Source organism: Pleuronectes platessa, chromosome 23 (genome assembly GCF_947347685.1).
Source record: "Pleuronectes platessa chromosome 23, fPlePla1.1, whole genome shotgun sequence".
Taxonomy (NCBI): domain Eukaryota; kingdom Metazoa; phylum Chordata; class Actinopteri; order Pleuronectiformes; family Pleuronectidae; genus Pleuronectes; species Pleuronectes platessa.
The window spans coordinates 5,462,097-5,471,522 of NC_070648.1; the positions used below are offsets into that span (position 1 = coordinate 5,462,097).

General features: G+C 44.4%; 1 protein-coding gene across 1 annotated transcript; it reads left to right on the forward strand.

Annotated features, from left to right (window-relative positions):
* Positions 1-1,097: 1,097 nt before the first annotated feature.
* Positions 1,098-8,838, forward strand: LOC128430510 (macrophage-capping protein). Its single transcript, XM_053416596.1, has 9 exons — positions 1,098-1,242; positions 5,140-5,333; positions 6,149-6,303; positions 6,898-7,056; positions 7,165-7,314; positions 7,438-7,524; positions 7,813-7,945; positions 8,165-8,256; positions 8,435-8,838. Exons 2-9 carry the CDS (start codon positions 5,141-5,143, stop codon positions 8,498-8,500), a joined length of 1,035 nt encoding a protein of 344 aa, XP_053272571.1. The 5' UTR covers positions 1,098-1,242; position 5,140; the 3' UTR covers positions 8,501-8,838.
* Positions 8,839-9,426: the final 588 nt, after the last annotated feature.

Sequence of the window (9,426 nt, forward strand, 5' to 3'; positions counted from 1 at the left end):
AGGAGATCAAATAATGAAGGATTTCAAAATGCATCAATGGAAACTGACAGCACTGCAGCGACGATGATACTTCTGTTGCAGAAATATTATTTAAATGGGTTTGTCAAAATTCTTAATTGGTTTAACTTAAAAAAAAAGAATTTAGTAACCATCCAAAGTATTTCAGTTGATTTAGTCGAACGTAAAATTTTAAATTCCAGTGGACTTCATGAACTTTGAAGGAAACTTGTTTGAGGGCGTGATGTTTATAGATAAGTAAAATTGTTTGGTGAGGAGGATGATATCATCTCTAGTAAGTATACACACCCTCGAGGAGATAATCAGTGGGCTCACCCAGTGCCCCCCCCCCTGCCTTGTATAACGTTCACCTATAGAAATGATAAGTCACTCGACCACATGCTGATCTGTAGACGCACTGTGGTGCTTACACTTGCACATACGTAAAGGTGTGTCTAAGTGTGGGGGGGGGGGGAACCACGCGTGACTAACAACTGTATTTGGGTCGGTTGCTATGGCTGTGCAGTGAGTCATTAATGCGAGGCAGCCTGGTGACAGGATGTGAGCATATGTTTTAAAATGAAAAAAGTTAAGTTGTACATAAAGTATTTGAATTATTGAACGTAAGCAAACAAAAAGTTTCAAGCAAATGCCCCGGCCTCCAGGATCCTGACTCTCTCTCACACCCTCATTTTGAGAGTTTCAAATCAGACTTCAAATCTTTAGTTAAATCATTTTATTAGATTTCAAACTTTCAAAGCTTTTCTGAGTTTCGGGAATATGGCATATAATATGTATCCCATAGTGAGTGGTACCAGAAAGCTGAGGAAAGGGAGTTAAATGGATTTTGAAGACATTTTGTAACTTTGAATGACACAATTTAGTATTTCTTCAAAGAGAGAAACACAAAAGAAGTCCAAAATTAGAAAAGGTTGCTAGTTTGGTTTTATTAACTTGGTATTTACTTTCTGAAACAAGCCTGATTTGCTTCTGAAGTCTCCCTCCACTTCCAGTCCTGATTCAATCAGGTTTCATCTATTCCTCCTTTTGTTGGTGAGTCAGGGGGCCGGGCTAAGGTCGCTGCAGACAGAGGCAGGAAATATCTTGTGTGTGTGTGTGTGTGTGTGTGTGTGTGTGTGAAAGAATTTGTGTGTTTAAGGACGTGTTACACTTTGCATGACTGGATCTCTCTGCTCTCTCTCTGCTCAGACCTGTTCGTGCCCCTCTGCTCACTCACTCTCTAAGGTAAGCTTAAAGTAAGGTTGTTTTTATTCTCTTCTTGTGTAAGATCTTAAAGTCAGTCCTGTTTTTCCTTCTTCCTTTTCTTCTAAGTGTGTGTTCCTGGTGTTTTCCTGATTCTGTCTCTGTCTGCTCCTCACATTCCTGAGGTTTCAGCTGAGGAGTCTCACTGCAGGACAATGACTCTCTAGTTGCTCCACTTTGTCTCACATCCATCTGTCCATTCAAACTAACTCTCTGTAAACACTCTCATTTTATCAGTTGGGAAAATCCCTAACCTTTAGTCTCCTTTCCTTTAGTCTCTCTTCCTCCTCCTCCCTCTCTCTCTCTCACTTCCTATAATCCAGGTTTCACAACTTCCTTGATATAAGGTAAGGGTGGGGTGCTGAGGAAGTAACAGCCGCTGAGATCTTGTTCTTTATGTCAGAGGAGGAGATGTAGAAGTTTGGTTGAATGAAAATTAAAAACAAAAGTTCACTACAACTGTTAAAGTGTAATTTATCCTATATATGACAATATAGTTTTTTATTTTCATCTCTTACTGTTTTCTCATTCTTTTCCTGCGTCAGTCTGTCTTGTTTCAAATCCTCTAATCTCATAAACACACACACACACACACACACACACACACACACACACACACACACACACACACACACACACACACCTCTTCCTCTACTGCGTTGTCAGCTCTCACATTTCTGTCTGCTTATTAACACATGACTGAGTGACTCAGTGACGCCTGCAGCTGTAGATCTGTGACCTCCTGTCTCCATCTAACCTGCTCTGTCCAATCTTCTCTCTGTCTCCTCCACTGCTCTAATGTCCGACACCGACAGGACAAGCATCTCTTTTCTCATGGTGCCATGTTTGCTCTTGTATGACATGAGCAAGACTTACTTTATTCTTGTAAACTTCTTTGTTTCACCTCTATGTCAATCGAGAGTCTGTTGTCCATGCCAGAATATAAACAATGAAACATACTCTATGGTAATAAAGCGTCGTGGTTAGTGAGAAGTCATACAGGGATAAAGGAGGAGGAAGAGGAGGAGGAAGAGGAGGAGATGGAGCCAGAGGAGAAGGGGAGAGTGGAAAGATGGAGGAGCCAGCGTAATTATCCACTTGGTGTTTAGCTTTAGCCAGGAAGCAGGAACCTGATCCTTGCATCCCCCAACACACACACACCCCCATGCACACGCTCTGCAGGTAGGCTTACAACCCGCCGGCTCCGGTTACCTCCAGCATATAAGCTAACCAGGCCAGGTGAGAGCAAACACTCACACGCTCCCCGACGGACGAGCCCCTCACATCCCCAAACCCCTCACAGGCCAGTGGACCCTCAGGATGGAGCTGGAGTCAGACAGCATGCCGCAGGTACCAGAGCAGATCTTACAGTTAAGTGGACCGGGGTCTTTACTCACTCTTGGAGCGGCTGTGCATGCATCGTGACCTCGACCCCGAGGGCCCCTGCCTGTGAGCCGCCCCGGGGCCTTCTCCTGTCGGATCGCCCCCCGTCAGATCCTCCTCCTCCTCCACTCCGCTGCCCTGTCTCTATCATTATAGTGTTCAGCATCAATTGACTAATGACTAATAACTAATAATTGATATCCAATATGTCTGGAGAGGAGAGTGAAGCATTCAGTTTGACAGAGGGAAGCTGCCTCTGTTGTGTTCAATGGTTATTTCAGTCAGACGAGGCCTGAGAGTGTGTTTCATTCATGTGTGTGCAGATGGCTGTCGGACACAGACAATGTGTTCAGATGAAAAATAGATATTTGTCTCATATAGAAAAATACGCTATGATTGTGTATTTTTATGTGAACAAAAACCACGCAAAAAAAATAATAATGACGTTTTTCAAACACAAGTCAAATTGAACAGTTGTCTGCACCTGATATAGAAAGATTAGCTTCCGATGGCTAAATGCTAATATCAGCAGGCCAAGATGCTGACATTAGCTTTCCTTTATTAGCATTTAGCCCAAAGACGACCAAGTCACTATTTTATACGTTCAGCATGCTGATATTATAATTCGTCATTCTTACAGTAACGTACATCCTGAGGTTAGCATGTTAGCATCCTCCTGTGTGACTGACCACACTCATGACTAATGTTTAACACTGTGGGCAGCAGCGTGTTGTGTAAGAGAGCCATCACCACTAATCCTCCGTTATCATCGTGGTCTGGTGCCAGTGGCGCTCAAACGTAAACGGCTTATATAAAGGTTTTATAGTTATATGAGTTTTCTCATCCATAAATGTTTCACCTTCGCATTGTGTTAACGTTTATTTGAACACTATGATATCTGAGTTTATTTAAAAATAATGTCATAAACCTGAAAAGCTTGAAAGACTCAGATTATTTAATTTTCAATAACTCCCATGGTTTTCCTCTGGAGGTTAAGATCAATCACATGACCTACCGTTACCATAGAAGTTCATAACCTCCGTATGAGCTGGGTTATCACGATCTGCTCAGGAAGGTCATGTGATCTGATGCCAAGTGGACCTTGAGTTAGTTTTTTTTTTCCCGTCCTGGGATCAAGCAACAATATTTGGAAGTGTGAAAATTCCTTCCTGGTCTTGGAACCAGTGATCTACTCAAGATCTACTCACTCCTCTCTGGAGCCTTCACCCACATCTCATGGTCTTCCTCATCAGAGAGGGATAGTTTACTAACAATGTCCCCAGCTGTGTGTACTGTAGTGGGATTTTATCTCCATCTTATAACCAAGATCATTAGATGTGGTTGAAAGCCCTGGGAAAGTTAGTTATAGGACCTTAAACTTTTTGAGGTCAAATGACAATAACGTTTTTATTATTTTTTATTATTCACCCATCGTTAAAGTCATTCATACTAGTGAATACATTAAACAATATGATAATGAAATACATTTTTAGCTGCAGACCAGTATACAAAGTCCAACCTGCTAAAAAGCTGTTTCGTAATTTACTGGCTGTAATAATTCCTTTGTCTAGACATTTTGTCCACCTCATCTTTATCAGTGTGTCAACTTTGGGGGAAGGTTGGACATTTGTATCTTCACTCTTTTCTCTTAGATATACATCTAAGCGTGTGCTTTTGTTTCAGCTTCTATTTATGAAGCAATCATTTGCTTTTTATACCTGAAAATCACAATATACTGACAACACACGTGTGATTTACTTTACACCACAACACTTGGGACAGAATGAGACAATGAGGAGAAAAGAAGCAGTAACGCAACTCATCTGTCTACAAACGTTGTTGGGTTTTCAGTTTGTCAGTATGACAGTTGGGCACCAGCACACAGGACGAGAGGGTGTTGTGGTCGCCTCACACATTTTGCCTGTTTGTGTCCACCCTGCAGTTTGTGTTTAGCCGGGTGAAACGGTGCGAAAATATGAGACACAGTGAGAGAAAAGTAAATTACCATCGTTAGTCCCTCCCTGCGACATGATCCTGCATATACGCAGCCACACCTTTGTGGAATGATACTTGTGTTGTGTGTGGTGTTCTGTTGCATGAAAAGTGTTGTAACGTAGCCCGTGGTCTTTAGGCAGGAGCTCATCACTCCAACCACATCCTCCTCAGCTTGTTTTGTTCCACCCGCTTCGCAAAATCCACCTCCTCAGTCACACAGAGGAGTTTAAGAAGGGTCTTACTTCTAGATTGAAGTGAGAAGCAGGAACAACACTCCCTCATCTTCTGATCGTGACATGCCAGTCACTTCCCTCATGTATCAGACCCTTGTGGATTTGACTTCTGCTTCTACTTCTCCACAAACCAACCAAGAACCAAGCATGACATCCCAAGTGGTGACAATGACGCAGCCTATCTACTTCCTGTTTTGGCCAACTTCCTCTTTCCTCTTGTCTTACTACTCCTCTTCTTCTTCTTCTTCTTCTCCTCATCCTCTTGCAGAATGCTCCCGTTCCAGGCAGCACCGGGTCAGTTCGGCCCCGAGGTCCGGCAGCCGGGCCTGCGGGTGTGGCGGGTGGAGAAGATGAAGGCCGTGCCTCTGGATCCCTCCGAGGTGGGGGCCTTCTACAACGGGGACTCCTATCTGGTGCTGGAGAACCGCGGCGAGCAGGGGGCCGACCTGCACATGTGGATAGGTGAGAGGGGCGGGGACACATCTGAAGTTATAGGATCATGTGACATGCAGCTGTGCAGTCTGATCGTGTGTCTGGGTGTGTGACGCTAAAACATTGCAGATATAAACCCTGCCATGTTGCTCAGAGGTGGGATTTATGACCTGTACTGCAGTCAGCCACCAGGAGGCGACGAAGACACTTTGGCCTCACTTTTTGGCAGGGATGGAGAATAAAGGGCCTCTCGTGTGTCTTGTTTTACTCTTTAACCACCGTCCAGTGTTTACAACACATCCAACCCTGGCCAAGTGCTGCGCTCGAGAAGCTAATAACTCCCCCCCCCACCCCCCTAATGACAGCGAGGACACACGAGACACAACACTGACCCGCGGCTTCTTTGTGTGCGGACGGGAATGGACGCATGACGCGGAACAGAAGTCCCAAGGGGAAGCGAGGGATGGTTTTTCAGCGGGGCTCATTAAAACTGCAGGAGGACAGTGACAGTGCTCAAATGTGTCTGTTGTTTCCAGCATGTGTGTGATGCTTCGGAAACACAAAGCTGGTCGAGGGCCCTTGACTCTCTGAACCCTCCTCCACTCGTTTACAGTTAATGACCTCCGTGTCGTCTCTTTCTCTTCTTGACCCATCACCTCTGTCACTCACTCTTAAAAGCTTATATTCGTAATGTAGAATATTCATAAATTAATCAATAATTTAATGAATAAAAACCAAAGATGAAAACAAACCTTTCACAAACAGGTTTTCATCATTCTGACATGTTTTTCTGTGTCGACGCATTCCTGTACTTTATATTTTGTGCGTTTGTTGTTTGGCTGCAGGTGAGAAGTCGTCTCGGGACGAGCAGGTGGCGTGTGCCATGCTCGCCACCCAGCTGGACAACTTCCTGGGCGGCGACCCCATCCAGCACCGGCAGGTCCAGGGCTACGAGTCCCCGGAGTTCATGACGCTCTTCCCCAGAGGAGTCAGCTACAAGGTGAGCACCAGGGATCTGACTCTGGATGTGGACATGACAGAAAAAAAGACACAAATGCAGAATTTTTAAATAAAATATAATAACATAATTGTTTTGAAATCTTCCTAGATATTTATATCGATATATTTCATGTTTGCATATTGATTATCTTGTAATTGTTACCCCAACTCTTTCCAGAAAATCTCTTGGACATTAGTATTCGAGTATTATGCATCAAAACTTTTAATTTATAACAAATTCACCCGCGGAGAAACTGATTTCGGAGAAACCGTTATGTCTCAGATCAAACCAGTTTATTATATTGACCGTGGGTCAGTGTTGTATTTCATTATGTAATTTTTATATTATCTGGCCTCTGTTATTGTTAGATAAGGTCTTTTATAATTTCACCGTGCCCTACAAACAGTGTTATAGCCTCTGGGCCAAAGTGCATTCATGACAGATGCCAAATGTATCTTGTTAAAACAAACAATGATGTTAAACCTGAAATCTCTGGGACATTTCCCAGCAGGTAAAATAACATCAAATATTAAAAGAGAAAAAAGATTAAGAGCCACCAGATGTTTCTTTCACTTACAATCTCTTCCCTGTCAGGAGGGTGGTGTGGAGTCAGGCTTCCGGAGGCCTCAGGGCTCGGGGACGGTGCACAGGTTGTACCAAATCAAGGGGAAACGCAACATCCGTGCCAAGGAGGTGGAGATGTCCTGGAGCAGCTATAACAAGGGAGACTGCTTCATCCTGGACCTCGGAGAGGTGAGGACACTCAGATAAAGATGGACATGCAGAATGCTATAACGTTTTAATGAGATGAAGCTGAAACCGTCAGTTACCTTTCCTCATTTCTCTGATGCTGCTCTCCAGACGATCGTGTCGTGGATCGGATCGCAGGCCAACATGTTCGAGAAGCAGAAAGTGCGCGAGATCGCCTCGTTGATTCGTGACACGGACAGACACGGCAAAGCTAAAATCATGGATTGCAACGAAGGGGAGGAGCCTGAGGAGATGCTCAAGGTAAACTAAATTCTTATGATTTCAATGCTTTCCACGTCAACAGTTGCAACTAAGAAATACTTGAAGAGAAGTTACATGAATCTAGAAAACTGATTTTTAAGGTTCTCCTGTGTTGATGAGCAGGTCCTGGGACAGATGCCCGCTCTGGCAGAGAGTACTTCAGAAGAGGACAGCCAAGCGGACGCTTCGAACTCTGCCTCGCTCTACAAGGTAACCTCATCTGCACTAACATATCAAAACTACCATCTACATCTGTTCTCCATCCATCCATCCACTTCCACTTATCTGAAATCGGGTTGGGGAGGAAGCTGCCACGGTTTCCACGTCCTCCTGGGGGATCCTGAAGCGTTCCCAGGGCCAAATGGGATTTTTAGGCCCTCCTGAGAGTTCATGTTCTACCCTTCCAGGCCTCCTCCCAGTTGGGCTTGCCCAGTAAACCCTGGAGGCCTCATGATAAGATGTCGTAACCACCTAAACCGGCGGATGTTTTCTCCACAGGTGTCAGACGCCACAGGTTCCCTGACGAAGACCAAAGTCTCGGAGAAGTGCCCGTTTGCCAAGGAGCTCCTGGTTCGGGACGACTGCTTCATCCTGGACAACGGCGCCAACGGAAAGGTCTTCGTGTGGAAAGGTGAGGAAACGCCGCTTGACCCCCGGGAGAACATCGGCCGCCTGAAATGCAAACCGAGGGAAAGTGATAGCGGTTAGATGCTCGTGATATTCGGTGTCCAGTCGGATGAAAATTTAATGAGCGTGGTGAAAAATGATTGATGCTTAAACAGCGAGGCCGGCACATGCACCTGAACAGACCTGAAGGACGTTTTAAAGGCTGCTTTTCTTTTGGTGTCAGGTAAAGGAGCGAACGCCGCGGTGAAGACGGAGGCCCTGCAGATGGCAGATAACTTCATCGAAGAAATGAAGTACCCCAGGATGAAAACACAGGTACTGCTTATCGCTCTTTAAGGAAACACGTGAAGCCCATATGGGGTTAAGAGAACATTACAACCTCTTACTTTTCAGGTTTACGTGCTCCAAGGTTCCGAAAACACGTCATATTCCTCAAACTGTCTGTAGCATCACCCTCAGTACATTTGACGACTTGCTGTGCTCTGTGCTGCAGGTGGAGATTCTGCCACAGGGGAAGGAGACCATCATCTTCAAGCAGTTCTTCAAGAACTGGAACTAAACATTTCACGGGAGCGTTTGACCAAAACCCCCCCCCTGCACTCGAGAGGGAGATCTGAAAACAGACCGCATCTCACACGGAACATATTTCTTTTTAAATGCAAATGCTTGTATGTACATATTTGTGATTTGCTGTAGCTCGTCCTCGACCTTGATGGAATTGGGAGAGACGTGATGCTACTTTGGTAAAAGCAAACCGGCTTCTTCAGCTAACAGCACCGATATGAAGAGATATAAAAAAAAAAAAAGTTTAAGAGTTAGAATTTTGTTTTTTTTACATTTGTTCTCGTGTCACAGTTTTGCCTGCCTTTTGAAAAATAAATCCGAAACTGCTTGTTACTTGCTGAGGAAGTGGTTTGAGTTTTTCCTGTCAGCTCACTGAGGCGGGTGGGGGGGGGTTCATATGACTGTGTTCGTGAATATTGTATTACAGCCCAGTATGATAACGTCACGGTCCTGGTTCAATGTAAACTATAAGGGAATCTAACCAGGTACTTAACTCGAGTACCATCTTGTAGTATTACATCCTTTCTCTCCACTGGTTTTACATAATAACTTGATTTAATGACCCATAGAGGTAATTATTACTGCCAGGTCCCGTCAGACGTATGAATGACTAATTAGGCTGATGACAGCAAGTTGAAACTTCAGAGTGAGGATGCATCTGGGGAGGGACCGAGACGTTTCTTCCCCCGTTGATAACCAGGGAGTTATCGGGTAACAGCCGGCATGCAAACGTATAAATATCATATGACAAATACCAAAAGTCTTTCTGATTTGAATGCCTTCGTCTTGAATGTGGCAAAAGAAAAACTCTCCGACCAAAATGTCAGTGTAAACAGGGAATAAGTCCCAGGACAACAAAATGGGGGAAAAGAGGTAAAGGATGAAAAGACAAGACCCTAAAACATTTACAAATAAGATAGC